The following is a 19,069-nucleotide window of genomic DNA, read 5'->3' as shown; positions in this document are numbered from 1 at the left end:
CCCCACCATCCCAGGTATCCGTCAAGTGAACCTCCTCTGAACTGCTTCTAACACATTTATATCCTTTCTTAAATAAGGAGGCAAAAGCTGTGCACAGTATTCGAGATGTGGTCTCACCAATGCCTTTCACATCTGTAGCAAAATTTAAATTCCGCCAGCTGCCATGGTGAGATTTGAACCCATGTCTCCAGAGCATTAGCCTGAGCCTCTGGCTTACTCATCCAGTGATGTTATCACAATGCCACAGTCTCTTTCTTAAATTGATGATAGTTATTATTACTGAGACTAGCTTTATATTCCAGATTATTAGTTGAATTTCAATACCATCAGCTGCCAAGGTGGGATTTGAACCCATGTCCCCAGGGTATTAACCTGAGCCTTGGAATTACTAGCCCAGTGACATCACCACTACACCACAGTCTCCCCCTTATATATTTTTTTAAATTGACCTTTGCTTTGGAGGTCCAGGTGATGTTCCTGGTCTATAACCCAGGTTGTCTACATTTTCAGTGTTGATTGACACAGGTGGAGTACTGTCATCTACCCACCCTGGGCCTCCTTGAGGGCCAGAAATGTGGGAGCTCCAGATGTTACACTAATTGCCTGGTTAAGGGCAGACACAGGTTCTTATCAGGCCATTTGGATACTCTAAAGTTAGGCGTGTCTCAGATACGTAGGGTGCCAGCCTAGATTTTGGGTCTTCTCTCACACATTTCCAAGTGAAGGCAGGAGTACATTGGAAGGGCTGTGGATTTTCAGCTTCAGTAATTGGCTTTTGTTTTTTTTCCCCAGTCATGGAGAACTTTTGGTTAATTCTTCCTTTCTGATAGGTCACTCTGGTGACACCAGACATTTAGGGAAAGAAATGGGACAAGCAGTACTGACAGCAGTGCAGGTAGCGTCCCAGGCATGTTGTTGAATGATGTCAATGAGGAAAGCCTTGTGGATTGTGCAGTTAGTGGCCCGTGGCACTGCTGTCCTGAGAGAATCAATACATGTCTTTGTAGCATGGCTCAAAGTAGTGCTACATGCACCCCAATGAGTTTCCCAGCATCTCTGTAATGAAGGTGCATCAGGGAGGGGGACAGAGCTTCAGATTATCCAAGAGCTACTTTGAATCTGCAGGACTCTGAAAACTATATAACTAGCTGAGGCCATGGATTTATTTGTTTATTTCCAAATCTGGTGATAAGAAAGGTGGTCTAAAAGCAGCTTCCTCTCCCAAGCCAACTTGCCCAGCATTGAGGTGTGAAACACTCAAAACCAGCTCTGCTGGGTGGGGCATCTCGTTAATTGATGCCTGATACCAGACTCCCGAAGCAACTGCTCTACTTGGAACTGATTAAGGCAGGAGCTTCCAAAGAGGAGAGCAGAAACGCTTTAGGGATGCTTTGAAGACATCCCTAAAGAGGTCAAACATCCCTGCTGACTCATGGGAGTCCCTGGCTTATGACCAACCAAAATGGAGAAGGCTCACCTGGGAAAGCACCGACCACGTCGAGGGATTTCATCAGGAATGTGCAGAGGTGAGGTCAAGGAATCAGAGGGAGTGCACAAACATCCAAACAACCTGTCTCCCAAACCCTTCATGCACCATTAGCCCCACATGTGGCAGAGTCTGCAGATTGTGCATTGGACTTATCAGCCATTTCAGAACCCATCGTCCTCGATCCCAAGGGACCGCGCAAGAGAGAAGAGAAGATTTCTTTGAATAAAAAGCGTACTGCCCTGGATTTTAAATGTTTAGGAAAAGGCTGCTTTATGGTCCTTTCTACCTGCTTTAAAGATCTATGTATATATATTTATGAATTTCTGTCTTCTGTTCCTCCACTGTTTTGACAATCTTATCCATCAGTTCTTGTCTTCACTATTGTCTCCTTCCACTACCACCCCCCACCACACCAAATGTACTGCATCACATTTCTCCACATTTGACTATATCTGTCAGCTGCCTATCTCCTTCATTCCCTATTTCCTCCTGTATTCTTCATTATTGTACCATGATTTCCAATCAATAAATAAGTATCAACAATAAACATCAATGTCATGTTTTATCTGCCAAAACATTAATGGAAACACAAAACTAAAAGAGCTGGAGTTTCTGTTTTGGGCTCAATCAGCGATCTAGGAATAATAAGCACCCAAACTTGAGCACATTTTGAGAAATGCTCTTTTTCCCTTCACGTTTTGCTCAAGCACATTCGCATATCAGCAAATGTCATGCACTTCTCCTGAAGTGCAACCTGGCTGTGTTTTCGAATGCAGTTTTTTCAATAAGTTCTTTTGCTTTGAAATCTATGGACATGGGTTCAAATCTCACCAAAGCAGCTGGTGGAATTTAAGTTAAAGTAATAAATCTGGAATTGAACTAGTATCAGTAACGGAGAACATGGAACTATCAGATTGTTGTAAAAACCTATTTGATTCACTATGTTCTTCAGTGAAGGAAATCTGCTGTCGTTACCTGGTTTAGTCCACATGTGACTCCAGACCCATACAATGTGATTGACTGTTAACTGCACTCTGAAAAGATCTAGCAATCCACTCAGTTATGTGTTCAGCAGTGTCAATGTGATGTGTCTAGTGTGTGTGGGTGAAGACGGTTAGCATGCGTCCTGCTTTTTGTGTGTTGTTTGTTTCTCAATTTCAGCCTACTGCTTGCCAGCAGTAATGTGAAAAAGAGAGCCAAATGAATAAGTCTAGCCTTGTTAGTACACAGCTTCTCCATTGTCAAATCCTCTGCTGTGTCTCCTCCTGGCAAAGCACTGAAACTGGATCCCTTGTGGTCCCAGGCTAAAGCTTCAGAGAAATTTGGAGGAGATTTTGGCCCCCAGACATGCAGTGTGCAGGCCCACTGGCATGTGGACACGCCCTGGCACTCATAAACCAAGTTCCCAGCTATGGGTGAATCACTGTCTTTGTGCATACCTCAGGACAAACTAAAGGAGTAAACCCTGACCAAAAATATGGAGCCCAAAGGTGGACTGATGTCTAAACATGTAATCTCTCCGGCAACTCCTGCAACCAAGCCGGTGCCAAATGTAGAGCTTTGCATTCCTTGGACCCAATCATGGAGGTTGAAAGGGGAATCCTGAGGTTTGGGTAGGCCACGGACTCCATAAATTCCCTGGAGAAGACACTCCAGTTTCACTGCAGTGTATTAACACAATATGGGAGACAGCAGTTATGTGTGATAAACCCAACTTGATTAGTGTGGAAAATGGGTGCTATGGGCTGCCTCAGACAGTGGGGAGGGGCCATTGTGTTCCACTGGTCAGCCACCACCCACCTCATGTCAGACAGCACCCTCCGACTAATAAGGTGCTGACCCACTACAGTCATATGCTTTAATGTTTGCATGAAGCTTAGAGTCTGTACTTAATAAGAGGATGGAATGCATCACACCAGGCAAACAAACAAAACAAATGAAAAGAAAGAAAATGCCAACTCTTCGATTGGCAAGCTGGAAAGTCAGGACCATGTGCATGGGATTTACAGATGACATTGCAGCTGGTTGATAGAGTGCACAAGACAGCTGTGATCGACATGGAACTTGACATGCTGAACATTGACATAGCATCCCTACAAGAGACCAATTTTGTGGAGAACTGATCACTGAAAAATAAACATTACACGTTAAGTGGGAGAGCTCAAAGGAAATGTGTGAGCCGGGTGTAGGCTTTATTGTAAGGAGCCCACTGCTGTCAATTATAGAACCCCTCACAAATAGTTCAGAATGTGCTCTCTTTATCTGCCTCTCAACTCACAGGGCCAGCTAACCTCATGAATATTTATGCTCCATCACTGTGCTCTAAAACAGGCACAAAAAGCATTTCTACGGGCAGCTTGACACTGCTATCAGCAGAATCCCAAAGTCAAGACACCTTTCTCTGCTAGGGGATTTCAAAGCATGAGTGGACATGGACCAGGAAGCATAGCCCTCTTGCATTGGACATGGTTTGGGAGAGATAAATGAGAGCAGACCGAGATTACTTGAACTTGCTGCTACCACCATGAGACTTGTGTAGTTAATACTTTCTTGCAGAACGAACCATGCCACAGGTTGTCCTGGAGACACCCAAGATCAGGGCACTGTAGGGTTGCCAACCCTCCCGGAATGGCCGGGAGTCCCCCACCCCCATAACTAGTCTCAATCTCCCGGTGGCCAAACAAAGTATTCCGGGAGCATGCCCGTTCTTGGCAGCCAGGACTGGCCGTCAGCCAATCACCGTCCTGCACTCAGGTACCAGCTGACCCTCCAGACCGCTACAACTGATTGCTAGCCAATCACAACCCGGACTCGTGTACCACCTGACATTTCCTATGTCAGGAACCTACTCCAACACCCAAGGAAAAGCTCGACTCGGCGGAGGCCACTCGATGGAAATATCCAAACAACCTCCAAACCACATGATCAGTGCTCCAGTCAGTTGAGATGATGCCCACTCGGGGTGCAGAGCTGGAAGAAAGGACGCTGCTTATGAGCCAAGGTTAGGCTCAGCTGAAACTGGCCTGATGCTGGTATAGTGATTAATTAATGTTATTAATTAGCATCAGATTGAATTGGTGGGGAGCAAGAAGACTACTTCAAGCAGCTCTTAGTGCAGTGTGTCACAACTTTGCCAAAACATCTTTTTATTTATTTTTTATTCATCCATGGGATGTAGGCATCACTGACTAGGCCAGCATTTATTACCCAAATGTCCTTCAATACAAGGAATGTTAGGGGCATGTATGATGGGATCAAAAAAGCAACAGGTCCATCAGCAAAGAGAACAGCTCCATTGGAAACAAAGGTCGGGAGGTTATCACCAACTGCAATAAACCGTTGGAGAGATGGCGGGGTGGACACGACCTTGAGTTGTATTGTAGGGAGAACATGGTCACTGAGGAAGCACTAGACACCACAGACAGCTTGCCTATCATGGAAGTGCTGGATATCGAACCCATAGTGGAGGAACTTGGTAAAGCTTACCATGGGCAAAGATCCAGGTGCTGATGCTATACCACCTGAACTCAATAAGAAACTGGGCAGTCCTGCAGAACGTGCATGAACTCTCTGCTGGAGGGAGGGGTCATTGCCCCAGGGTATGTGTGATTGTAACCTTGTACAAGAACAAGGGCGACCACAGTGAATGGAGGAACTATGGAGGCATCTTCCTGCTGGAAATTGTGAGAAAAGTATTTGTTTATGTTACCTTTTTCAGACTGCAGACTTTGGCTGAATGCATCTATCCTGAATCTGTGTGGATTCAGAACTGGAAGATCCATACTTGGTGTGATCTCAATTCAGCACCTGCAAGACAAATGTTGTGAACAAAGGAGACCACTTAAATATTACCTTCACTGATCTTACCAAGGCATTGGGCTGTATGAGCAGAGACAGCCTATTTAAGCTGCTGGAGAAAATTGACTCCCCTCTGAAGCTGCTCACTGTGATCTCTTCTTTCTATGACAACGTGTTGGGTAAGATCAGCTATGACAGGGCAACATCAAAACCCTTTGAGATCTGCAGGGTTGTATTCTAGCACAACACTCTTTGCCACATTCTTCTCTCTGCTGCTGTCATATGCCCTCAGTTCATCTACAGAGGGCGTTAAACTGAGTAAGATAGTGTAGAGCAACAGCAAACTGACTGAGACCACCAAACTGCAAGTCTCCTAAGCTTGCATTCTCAGCACTCTCCTCTATAGTAGTGAGACCAAGACAACATATGTTAGGCAGGAGAAAAGGTTGAACCGTTTCCACCTTCGCTGTCTCAGATGTTTCTTCGGCATCTCTTGGTTGGACAAGGTCAGCAACTCAGGTCCTTGAGTGTGCGAGTTCCATCAGCATACACTCATTGCCAAACCAATAACGTCAGCATTGGCTCAGCCACGTTCATCGGGTGGATAGCGGCAATATACCAAAAGACCTTATGTACGATGAACTGGCCATTGGGTCACGGCCCATTGGGAGTCCATGCCTCTGCTACAAGGACACCTGCAAGTGAGATATGAAGATGGTGGACACTGACAACTGGGAGACAGTTGCTGATGGCTCTGATCAGGCCAAGAGGAGGCCCTGGAGAAAACAGAGGCCAGCAAATCCTGCACTTTCTCAGCCTACTCTTCCTCTGCAGCAAATGAAGCAGAGACTGCCATGCCAGAGTAAGGGCTCCGAGATACACCAGGCGACGTTTAACACGAGTTGACCGCCATGGCACAAACCATCGTATCATGAGGCCGAAGACTGCCACTTGGAAATAACCCAGCAAGCCTCAGTTTTACTAAATCGCTATGGGAAAGACAAATTGGAATAAAACTGGATGGACCATCCAGCATTGATCAAGGCACCGGAAATGACAATTGCACACTGTGCCCAGTTGACCCTACAAAGTCCTCCTTAATAAAATCTGGGCCTTGTGCCAAAATTGTGAGGCTGTCCCAAAGGCTAGTGAAGCGACAGCCTGACAACCACTGAATCACACATTGCAGCTAGTATCAAAGGTACCTCCATCATCATCCCTGGGTGTGTCCTGTCCCACCAGCAGAGGCAGCAATACAGTGGCATACAGTCAGCAGGCGGAGTTGCCCTGGGAGTCCACAAGATTGACTCCAGAGCCCATGAGGTCTCATAGCATAAGGCAAACCTGGGGAAGGAAACTTCCTGCTATTGACCACTGACCGCTCTCCCTCAACTGATGAATCAGTGAATCACTCCTCCATGTTGAACACCACTTGGCAGAAGCCCTGAGGGCAGCAAGGGCACAGAATGTGCTCTGGGTGTGGGACCTCAACACCCATCAGTCAGAGTGACTCGGTAGCACCACTACTGACCGAGCTGGCAGCGTCCTGAAGGACATTTCAGCCAGGCTGGCCTTGTGGCAGGTAGTAAGGAAGCCAACAAAAGGGAAAAACCTAATGGACTTTGTCGTCAACAATCTACCTATCACACATTGCTTCTGCCCATGACACTATATTGGTAGGAATGACCACCGCACAGCCCTTGTGGAGACGAAGTCCCATCTTCACTTTGGGGTTATGCTCCATCATGTTGTGTGGCACTACCACTATGCTAAATGAAAAAATTCCGAATAGATCTAACAGATCAAAACTGGGCTGGTGCTGTGGGCAATCAGCAGCAGCAGAATTGTATTTAACTACAATCTGAAGCCTCATCCTACAATCACCATCAAGCTGGGGGATCTACCCTGGTTCAATGAAGAGTGCAGGAGGGCATGCCAGGAGCAGCACCAGGCATACCTAAAAATGAGGTACCAATCTGCTGAAGCTACATACAGGATTGCATGCATGCTAATTAGCAGAGGCAGCATGCAATAGACAGGGTTAAGAAATCCCACAACCAGCAGGTCGAAACTCTTCATTCATGCCACATCCAGCCATGAATGGTGATGGACAATTAAACAACCAACAAGAGGAGGCTCGACAAATATCCCCATCCTCAGTGATGGGGGAGTCCAGCACCTCAGTGCAAAAGACAAGGCTTGAAGCATTTACAGATATCTTCAGCCAACAGTGCCAAGTGGATGATCCATCTCCGCCTCCTCCTGGGGTCCCTAGCATCACAGATGCCAGCCTTCAGCCAATTCGATTCACTCCGCATGATATCAAGAAACGGCTGAAGGCATTGGATACAAGTCCTGACAACAATCTGATAATAGTACCGAAGACTTGTGGTTCAGAACTAGCCATGCCCCTAACCCTAACCCTAGCCAAGCTGTTCCAGTACATTTACAACACTAGTATCTACCCAGCAATGTGGAAAATTGCCTGGGTATGTCCTGTATACAAAAAGCAGGGCAAATCCAAGTCGGTCAATTACCACCCCCATCAATCTACTCTCGATCATAAGCAAAATGATGGAAGAGGTTGTCAACAATGCCATCAGGCAACACTTACCGCAGCAATCTCTTTGTTAGGCAGTCCCTCAAGATCAAGAATGACTTGCTTCCACTCTGGATCAGTGGATTCCAAGATGGCTGATAAGTCCAATGTGCGATCTATAAACTCTGTGACATGCAGGGTAGATCGTGCTTGAAGAGTCGGGCAAATGCATAGTTGGGAAGTCTGGGTGCTGTCTCCGATGCCTCAGTTTTGCTTCTGTGTGTTCTGGATGAAGTTTCTCAATATGTTCAGCGCCTTCCCAAATGAACCTTCTCCATTTTATTCGGTAACAAGCCAGGGATTCCAATGAACTAGCAGGGATGTTTGTCCTCTTCAGGGATGCTTCAAGAACATCCCTAAAGTGTTTCTGTTGTCCTCCTGGGAGTCTCCTGCCATGACCGAGTTCTAAGTAGAGCATTTGTTTCGGGAGTCTGCTGTCAGGTATAGGAACAACATGCCCAACCTAGTGGAGCTGGTTTTGAGTTAGTAGTACCTTGATTCTGACTATATTGGCTTGGCAATTAACAGTGCTGTTGGACTGCCTTTCTTGATACTGTATTTGGAGGATCTTGTGAAGGCAACGCTGGTGGTGGTACTTCAGTGCTTTGAGGTGCCTGCAGTAGGTTGCCCAAGTCTCTGAAGCAGATAGGAGTGGAAGGATCACTCCTGCCTTTAAACCATGACCACAGTCTCTGGTTTGAGATCCTGGTCTTCAGATAATCTCTTCCTCAGTTGTTTGAAGGCTGAACTGACATATCGTCAGTGATGATGAATTTCATCATCCATATATGTCTTCAGAAAGAAGAGGCTCCTAAGATATGGAAAAATGTCTACATTTTCCAGGATCTCACCGCTATCTTAATTGATGGGGTGGCGGTGGGAGATGTTGTGCTCTGGGAGCTGGTTGGAAGAGGTCCTTAGTTTTCCATGCATTTAGTGAAAGCCCATTTTCTCCTAGGCTTCAGAGTAGACAATGACCTGGAGATCAGTATCTCTGCGCGCGCAGGCAATTGTCATCCGTATACTGGAGCCCAATGACTGAAGTTAGACTGATTTTTGTTTTGAATTGAAGGCTGCTTGGGTTGAATAGTTTCCTTAAGATCTGCAAATCATCTCCACGCCTCTGGGTAATTTGCTGAGGGGAGGTGAGGGGAGGTGCAGTATCATAGTGAGGAAGGTGGAGAAGAGGGTTGCTGCAATGACAGCCTTGTTTGACCCCAGTCATCACGAAAATAGGGTCTGTGATGGTTTTGTTGGTGAGGGTCACAGCTTGCATGTCATCATGGAGTCAGCAGATGATTGAGACAAATTTCTGAGGGCAGCTAAATTTGAGGAAAACACTCCATGAGACTTTATGATTTACAGAGTCAAACACTTTTGTGAGGTCAGATAAGGCCACATACAGCGACTGGTGCTATTCCTTGCATTTTTTCCCAAGATTTTCCGCACAGTGAAGGTTATGTCTGTGATTCCTTTCTGAGCAAAAGACACACTGTGACTCCAGAAGGGGTTCTTCAATCACTGGGAGGAGACAACAGCGGAGGGTCCTTGCAATTATCTTCCCTGCAGCAGATAGCAGGGATACTCATCTGGAGTTTCTTTTCTCCCTTCTTGAATGTAGTCATGATCACAGCATTCGAGGCCCCTGGCATGCACTCCTCTTCCGAGATGAGGGATATGAGGTTGTGCAGTTATGCCAGGCAATAACCCACTCACAGATGCTCAGTTTGGGTTCCACCAGGACCATTTGGCTCTTGATCTCATTAAAGCCTTGGTCCAAACATGGACAAAAGAGCTGAACTCAAGAGATGATGTTAGAGTTACTGCACTTGACAGCAAGGCCGCAATTGACCGAATGTGGCGTCAAGAAGCCCTAGCAAAACTGGAGTCAATGGGAGTTCGGGGGGGGAGGGGGGGGGGCGTAAATACTCTCCGCTGGTTGGAGTCATACCTAGCACAAGGAAAGATGCTTGTGATTGTTGGAGGTCAATCATCTCAGTTCCAGGACATCGCTGCAGGAGTTCCTCAGGGTAGTGTCCTAGGCCCAACCATCTTCAGCTTCTTCATCAACGATGTTGCTTCCATCATAAGGGCAGAAGTGGAGATATCTGCTGATGATTGCACAACATTCAGTACCATTTCTACTCCATGCCCTTATGCAGCAAGACCTGGACAAGATCAGGGTTGGGCTGATAAGTGGGAAGTAACATTCACACCACACAAGTGCCAGGCAATGATCTTCTCCAACAAGAGAGAATCTAACCATCTCCCCTTGACATTCAATGGCATTACCATCACTGAATCTCCCACTTTCAACATCTTGGGGGTTACCATTGACCAGACCCTGAACTGGACCAGCCATGTAAATACTGTGGCTACAAAAGCAAGTCAGAGTCTTCTCACCTCCTGACTCCCCAATGCCTGTCCACAATCTACAAGGCACAAGTCAGGATTGTGGTCGAATATTCAACACTTGCCTGGATGAGTGTGGTTCCAACAATACATAACAAGCTTCACACAATTCAGAACAAAGCAATCCACTTGATTGGCACCCCATCCACCACCTTAAACATTCACTCCCTCCACCAGCCATGCACAGTGGCAGCAGTGTTTACCATCTACAAGACACACTGCAGCAACTCACCAAGGCTACTTCGACAAACCTTCTAAACTTGGTGTCCTCCACCACCTGGAAGGATGAGGGCAACAGATGCATGGGAACATCACCACCTGGAAGTTCCCCACCAAGCCACACGCCATCCTGACATGGAACTATATCGCTGTTCCTAGAACTCCCTTCCTAACAGCGCACTGGGTTTATCTACATTAGGTGGGCAGCAGCAGTTCAAGAAGGTGACTCACCTACAGGCAATTAGGGATGAGCAACAAATGCTGAGCTAGCCAGGGACTCTCACATCCCATGAAAGAATAAAAAAAGGTCAGCTCCTGATTTTTAAAAAGGTGCCTAATTGTGTCCAAAAGTACCAGTTTAATTTTTGAAGCCGCCCTGAAGGCCTGCAGTGAATTGCAATTTGCAGAAACTCCTTCTAGTGAATAATTTGATTTGGGTTGTGATCACTTTTGTAGATGGGGCTGTTTTTTAGTTTGATGTTTTCTCATCTAGCACAAAAAATCGTAGAATCTTGATTTGTGCTGAATGTAATTTGCGCTTAAAATTCTGATATCTTTCGCACTAATTTTGCCGATTTTGGGCGAATTGCAGCAAAAAATACCAACCCAATAGAATTGAAACTCCAGGCCACATGATGTTTGAGCACAGAACCCTAGCACCACTACCCATTGCTAAATTATAATAGTGACTACATTTCAAAATACTTCTTTGGCTGTAAAGTGCTTTGAGACGTCTAATGGTCAAGAAGGATATTATATAAATGCAAATATTTGTTTTTAACCAAAACAAAGGCTATTTGCTGCTACTGCCTGCTTTCTGGTCTCTAGCTTTAGTAATTTCAATTTGACTTTTCTCATCTTGTACATAGCACATTATCAAATAGGCTCTGAAGATCCATACATATACCACTTACCACATTCGATGCATTCTAATGCTTTCAGAAAATAAGAAATAGGAAAAGTTGACCAAGTGGTTCCTTGAGCCTGCTGCATTATTCAGTGGTTGATCTTCTGCCTCAGCTCCACTTTCCTGTCTGCACCCGATATCCCTTGATTATCTGGCACACCAAACATCTATCCAGATTTCAATATTTGGTGGAGCACCCACAAAACTCTAGGATAGAGAAATGCAAAGATTCACAACTCTGAGTGAAGAAATTTCATCTTCATTTCAATCTCATCTCAATCCTAAAGGCCCCTGATCCTGAGACTGTGCCCCCATGTTTTAGATTCCCCAGCCAGAGGAAAAAAACTCACTGTCTACCCTGTCAAGCCCCTTTATCATGTTTTAAAGTGATCACCATATTAGCCACCCATTATATACAGATCCTGGTATTTAATTTAATTTACTGCAATGGAACTGATTATTACATGAGATTATAGAGGGTAAACGGCATGAAACAGGCCATTTGGTGCAACCAGTCCATGCCGGTGTTATGCTCCACTCAAGCCTCCATCTTTTGTCATCTAAACCTACCATTGTAACCCTCTAATCCCCTTCTCCCTCATAAGCTTGTCTAGCTTCCCCTTAAATGCATCCATTTTATTCATTGCAGGGCAGCTACTTAGGTAATGATACCCAAGGTGTGACAGGAAGAGACAGAGTGTACAAACATAAAAAAAGAGCAGCAAATAGGCTGAAAGGGGGAAAAAATTGTAAAAAGGCAAAATTAATGGCTCTTTACTTAAATGCATGTAGTACTCAGGACAAAATAAATGAATTAACGGCACAAAAAAAGGTTAATGGGTATGATCTTATAGCCATTACGGAGACATGGTTACAAGGAGATCAAAGCTGGGAACTAAATATTCAGGGATATGTGATTTTTTGAAAAAATAGGCAGGAAGAAAAGGGTGGTGGGGTAGCTTTGTTAGTATGAGATGGAATTAGTACGATAGCAAGAAAGGATCTTGGATCAGAAGATGTAGAATCCATATAGGTGAAGGTAAGAAATAACAAAGAGGAAGAAGACATTGGTGGGAGTAGTCTATAAGCCCCCTGACAATAGCTATGCTTTCGGACAGAGAATAAATCAGAAAATGATGAGGGCATGTAAAAAATGCAATATATTAATCATTGGTGACTTTAATCTTCATGTAGATTGGGAAAATTAAATTGGCAGAGGTAGCCACGAACAAGAGTTCAGAAAATGTATTTGGAACAATTTCCTAGAACAACACGTTGTGGATCCAACCAGGGATCAGACTATTTTGGATCTGGTAATGTGTAATGGGGCAGGTTTAATAAATGATCTCAAAGTAAAAGGTAACCTAGGAAAGAGTGACCATAACATGGTGGAATTTAGCATTCAACTTGAGAGTGAGAAACTTAGTTCAGAAACAACTGTGCTAAATGTAAATAAGGGTAATTACAAAGGACTGAGGGCAGGGTTGGCTGGAGTGGACTGGGAAAGGGGTTTAGCAGAAAAGATGGTTGATGAACAATGGCAGACATTTAAGAAAATGGTTCATGACTCACAACATAGATATATCCCAGTGAGGAAGAAGAATTGTAGGAAGGGGATAAACCAACCATGGCTAACCAAGGACGTTAAGGATAGTGTCAAAGTGAAAGAAAAAACATACAATGTGGCAAAGATTAGTGGTAAGCCAGAGGATTGGGAAAGTTTTAAAAACCAACAAAAGATGACCAAAAAAAAGGAGAAAATCAACTTTGAAGGTAAGCTAGCAAGTAATATAAAAACGGACAGTAAGAGCTTCTTTAAATATATAAAAAGGAAGAGAGAGGCCAAAGTCAATATAGGCTCTTTAGGGAATGAGGCTGGGGAAATAATAATGGGGAACCAGGAAATGGCAGGGGAGTTGAATAAATACTTTGCATCAGTCTTCACGGTAGAAGACACTAATAGCATCCCAAAAATGCTAAATAATCATGGGGCAAAAGGGTGGGGGGGGTGGGGGGGGAGGGGAGGAAATAAATACAATAACTATGACTAGAGAAAAAGTACTAGGGAAACTAATGGGGATAAAGGGCGATAAGTCACCTGGACCTGATGGGTTGCATCCTAGGATATTAAAGGAAATAGCTGCAGAGATAGTAGATGCACTGGTAGTAATCTACCAAGAATCCTTAGATTCTGGGAAAGTGCCAGAGGATTGGAAAACTGCCAATGTAACACCCATATTCAAATAGGGAAGGAACAAAAAACAGATAACTATAAACCAGTTAGCTTAACATCTGTCATTGGGAAAATGTTGGAGTCTATTATAAAGGATGTAATAGCAGAGCATTTAGAAATGCATAATATAAACAAGCAGAGTCAGCATGGCTTCATGAAGGGGAAATCATGCCTGACAAAGTTATTAGAATTCTTTGAGATAACAAGCAGGATAGATAAAAGGGAACCAGTAGATGTAATATATTTGGATTTCCAAAAGACGATAAGGTACCACACATAAGGCTACTTAATAAGATAAGAGCCAATGGTGTTGGGGGTAGTATATTAGCATGGATAGAGGACTGGCTAATGAATAGAAGGCAGACTTGGGATATGGAGGGCATTTTAAGATGGCAACCTGTAACTAGTGGAGTGCCATAGGGATCAGTGCTGGGACCACAATTATTTACAATATTTATCAATGACTTGGATGAGGGAAATGAATTACTATCTTCAAGTTTGCAGATGACACAAAAATAGGTGGGAAGGCAAGTGGTGAGGATGACACAGTCTACAGAGGGTTATAGACAGGTTCAGTGAGTGGGCAAAAACATGGCAAATGGAATATAATGTGGGAAAGTGTGAGGTTATGCACTTTGGCAGGAAGAATAGAGGAGCTGAATATTATTTAAGTGGAGAAAGACTGAAGAAAGGGATTGGGGGTCCTTGTGCATGAATCCCAAAAATCTAGCATACAAGTTCAGCAGGTAAATAGGTAAGGCACATGGAATGTTGGCCTTTATTTCAAAGGGAATGGAGTATAAAAATAGGGAAGTTTTGCTAAAACTATACCAGGCACTAGTAGACCACACCTGGAATACTGTGAACAGTTTTGGTCCCCTTATCTAAGGAAAGATACACTGGCATTGGAGGCAGTCCAGAGAAGGTTCACTAGGTTGATCCTGGGGATAGAGGGATTTTCTTATGAGGAGTGGTTGAATAGGTTGGGCCTGTACTCATTGGAGTTTAGAAGAATGAGAGGCAACCTTATTGAAACATATAAGATTCTTAGGGGGCTTGACAAGGTAGATGCTGAGAGGTTGTTTCCCCTTGCGGGAGAGTCTAGGACCAGAGGGCATAATCTTAGAGTAAGGGGGTGCCTATTTAAAACAGAGATGAGGAGGAATTTCTTTGCTGAGGGTAGTCAATCTGTGGAATTCTTTCCCGCAAAGGGCTGTAGAGGCTGGGTCGTTAAGTATATCCAAGGCTGAGATAGACAGATTTTTAAACAGTAAGGGAATCAAGGGTTATGGGGAAAAGGCAGGAAAGTGGAGTTGAGGATTATCAGATCAGCCATGATTTCATTGAATGGCGGAGCAGACTCGATGGGCTAAATGGCCAACTTCTGCTTCAACGTCTTATGGTCTTATTCGCTTCATCCACTCCCTGTGGTAGCAAGTTCCACATCCTCACCATTCTTTGGGTAAAAAAATTTCCTTTGAACTCCTTGTTGAATATTGTTCCTCGGTGACTATCTTATATTAATGGCCTTTAGTTATGCTCATCCCCTTAAGAGAAAATATTCTCTTTATATATCCATTTTATCAATTTCTTTATTTTAAAGACTTAAGTTGGCCCTCAGCCGACTTTTCTTTTCAAGAAAAAAAGAGACCTAGCCTGTAAACCCTTTCCTGATACATATACCCATGCATTTCTAGCATCATCCTTGTAGATCTTCTTGGAACCTTCTCCAGTGCCTCTATCCTTTTTATAAAATGGCGACCAGAACTGCATGCAAGAATGTAAGTGTGGCCTAACCAAGGTTCAATACAGGTTTTGCCATACCTTCCTTACTTTTCAATTCTATGCCATGAGAAATAAAGCCTAGTCAAGTACTTGGATTGCTTTCTTTTAATGGCCTTGCTCACCTGTGGTGCACCTTCTGGTGATAGGTGCATTTCTACTTTGAGATCCCTTGGTTCACCTACTTCCCCTCGATCTGCAACTTACAAGTAATAAGTGACCTCCCTGTTCTTCCTGTGCTACCTCACATTTATCAGGCACTGTGTATGATGGGCTGCCAATCTGATACTGCCCATGTTGTGCCACCAACCTAGATTAATTTCTACCTCAATAACTCATTCTAGGTGAGATCTCCCAATTTCATTTTCGATTAAAGCACAGTTCATTGTCGTACTAAATCATACAGAAGGCAACATGTTCCTTCCCAAATTGGGAGTTCCTGTTTTTTGAGCCTAGTCACAGTTCAATCAGTTGGAGCCAGTGCATGGAGAGACATGAGGCATAGAAATCTCTACAAGGGTAGAAGTGGGGTATACCAATTGCATTCTGGCTTGAAACCCCCACTCTACCCCCCAGAGCTGAATTTTCATCCCAATATGGGGTTGAGAACGGAGGCGGGTAGGTGCCTAAATTCCTGCTGCCGGCTGGTATGCCAGATTGCCAAGCTCCTGGGCCATTTTCCCAGAGGCGGGATTGGGGGTGGAAGGCCTACCCATCTGAAAGTGGCAGGTAGCCTCTTAAGATAAGCTACATGCTAAATAGGCCCAAAGATCAAAGACCATCAGCCTTTGACATCAGGAATAGGCCACCAGCCTGGAGCTGACCTTCTGGCGGAAAACCAGAAGGATTTATGCTCGAGGCAGGCTTTGGTGACAGCTGTGGCCACAGGCTGCCCTATAGAGAGGTTTCCCCTCACAACAGTGGCCCAATATGTGTGACCATTTTTTAGTCGAAAGATGGAGGCACCCTTTCTCTCTACCTGTAATGACAAGCTACTGCTCCTTCCATGCTGGAGGGCCTCCTAATGGCTGTCATTAATTGGATCCCAAATAGCCCTCTGTCCATTAATTGGCCAATTCAGGGAAAATCATTACCAGGTGATTGTTTCCAATGCAGTGCAGGGTCAGGACCCCCACTTGACCCTGATGTTTGGTCCCCACCCAAATGGGTGAAATCCTGTCCCCAGTCCCAGTCCCTGAAGAGAAAGGTAAAACAAAAAACTTATGGATTAGTCCCTCTTGTTTAAGACAAAAACAGAATTACCTGGAAAAACTCAGCAGGTCTGGCAGCATCAGCGGAGAAGAAATGAGTTGATGTTTCGAGTCCTCATGACCCTTCAACAGAGTTCAACAGAACTCTGTTGAAGGGTCATGAGGACTCGAAACGTCAACTCTTTTCTTCTCTGCCGATGCTGCCAGACCTGCTGAGTTTTTCCAGGTAATTCTGTTTTTGTTTTGGATTTCCAGCATCCGCAGTAGTTTTTTGTTTTTACCTCTTGTTTAAGACCTGATTGAAACCATAGTTAGCCTCAGATGGAAGGCTAAGCAACTTACCTCTTCTCCTCTCCCTTCTCCTCCCCTTCCCATCTCTTTTATCCTCCCCAACCCCCACCGCCACCCCAGGAAGCTGACTAGACAAATTTCCATTGGTTTAGGGAAGATGAACAACAAAAGTGCATTGAGTGGCAATTCTTCCCCTTGGTCCTATGGTTGATGTGCATTGTCACTAACCTTGCACACTTCAGCGGGGTCAGTATTGGAGTGCATCAGCTGAATTTCAAAGCCAGTATTTTTTGAGTAATATTTTTCTAGTAGCCATTTCATTTGTTTATTACTTCTCATTTCAGGTCCAAGCTTGAGTTAGAGACTCTCCATCAACTTCAGATGTGTCAAGGGAATATACATGGAACATCTGAGAGTGCTCAAAGTGGCCAGATGCCCAGCCACCCTCAAAAAATTGTTGAGGCTGATCCTTCCACACTAAGTGACTTTTCATTATCCAATGACAATGTTATAAAAATTGTGCCTTGTAGTGCTTCAGGTCCACCTGAAACATTTTGCAATTCCATTTCAGTGTCTTACAGTATTTGCACCCACAATGATTCTCCACAGGCAGGAGTCACTTTGAGTGCTGAACATTATCATCTTGCTAAACTAGGACACACACTGCCCCATGTGTTGTGTGGAATTAAATGTCCAGAGAAGCAGGCAGCACAGACACGCATGCTTGAGAGTAGAGTGACCGGTCAACAGCGCTGCTCCTCAGCCAGCACATCAGGTAAGAACCGTAAACAGCTTAAACGGTCCCACACCACAGTGATTCAGATCCTTGATAATCCCAAAGACCTGGCAGTTGAAACTTTTAAGATTTCTGAGCGAGCTAGTTTTGATTCTTCAACTCAGTGCTTTGAAAGCCCTGCTGTGAAACCAAGCTCTCGACAACGCTCACCAGACAAAATACAACAGGAAAAGGAGCCAGAGGAAAAAGTGGGGAGTGAAAACAAACCTTTTCAAGTACCAAAAAAACTTGAAAGTTCAATCCTATCTTCTCAGAGTAATGGTGAACAGAATGAAAATGGGGATATGCCAGACCTTCCAGGATTCATAAAACAATGCTGGTAACTGAATGGCTCTTAATAAAATGGAAAGGTTCTTCATATATGTTGTATTCATTATCCCTTTTGTTTTCGCTGATTATCTTCACCTTTCATGAGGAATACATTGGATAAATGAGTGCTCATGGAAAAAGCAACGCTATTTGAGAAAACTTAAAACTAATTCTCAAATGGAAACGCTTTCCAGTTTTCACAAGATTAAAGTACTGTATGATGTAAACCAAATACAAAGCCTAACTTCAAATGTAAGAATCTAGATTTCTTTCTTCGACAGCCGCATGCATTTTTTTATTCGTTCATGGGATGGGGGCGTCACAGGCTAGGCCAGCATTTATTGCCTGCCGCTAATTGCCCTTGAGAATTGAGTGGCTTGCTAGGCCATTTCAGAGGGCATTTAAGAGTCAACCGCATTGCTGTGGATCTGGAGTCACATGTAGGCCAGACCAGGTAAGGATGGATCCTTAAATCCTTCCCTAAAGGACATCAGTGAACCAAATGGGCATTTACGATAATCGACAATGGTTTCATGGTCATCATTAAACTTTTAATTCCATATTTTTTATTGAATTCAAATTTCACCATCTGCCATGGTGGGATTTGAACCCGGATCCTCAGAGTGTTACCCTGGGTCTCTAGATTACTAGGTTCACCCCTCTTCGAAGTGCTGCCAACCCTGAAACCACTGCCACAGGGTTGCCACACTCCAGTACTGCTAGCTGCAATAAACACACTTTATCTCCAAATTCATTCTTGAACGTCTTTCAACTCTTGCCCTTTATATCCTGAACTTCTAAATAAATTGTGTTACACAGGATAAAACAGTATACCCTCAAGTAAGTATTGCCATTAGAGATCTGCTGGCATTACATACTATTGGAAATTCAACTACATTCCACACTAGTATTTGAAACTATTTCATATGCCATTAATAGCTAATTAGAATTGTTATACTGGTTTTAAATGTTTTACTGTTTTAATGTTTACATTGTTTAGGTAGTCTTAAGTTTATTTTATTT

The 19,069-nt window shown here is 44.1% G+C and overlaps 1 protein-coding gene across 1 annotated transcript in view; it reads left to right on the top strand.

The window, feature by feature from the left end:
- Positions 1 to 18,294, top strand: part of pkd1l1 (polycystin 1 like 1, transient receptor potential channel interacting) — a 249,457-nt gene extending 231,163 nt beyond the window's left edge. The window contains exon 53 of the mRNA XM_078534059.1: positions 17,286 to 18,294. Within this exon, the coding sequence (XP_078390185.1) occupies positions 17,286 to 18,060 (775 nt within the window). The 3' untranslated portion in view covers positions 18,061 to 18,294. The remainder of the gene's footprint in view (positions 1 to 17,285) is intronic.
- The last annotated feature ends 775 nt before the right edge of the window (positions 18,295 to 19,069 follow it).

The sequence above is a fragment of the Cetorhinus maximus genome, chromosome 3 (genome assembly GCF_964194155.1).
Source record: "Cetorhinus maximus chromosome 3, sCetMax3.hap1.1, whole genome shotgun sequence".
Taxonomy (NCBI): Eukaryota; Metazoa; Chordata; class Chondrichthyes; order Lamniformes; family Cetorhinidae; genus Cetorhinus; species Cetorhinus maximus.
This window is presented reverse-complemented; position numbering and strand designations above follow the sequence as displayed.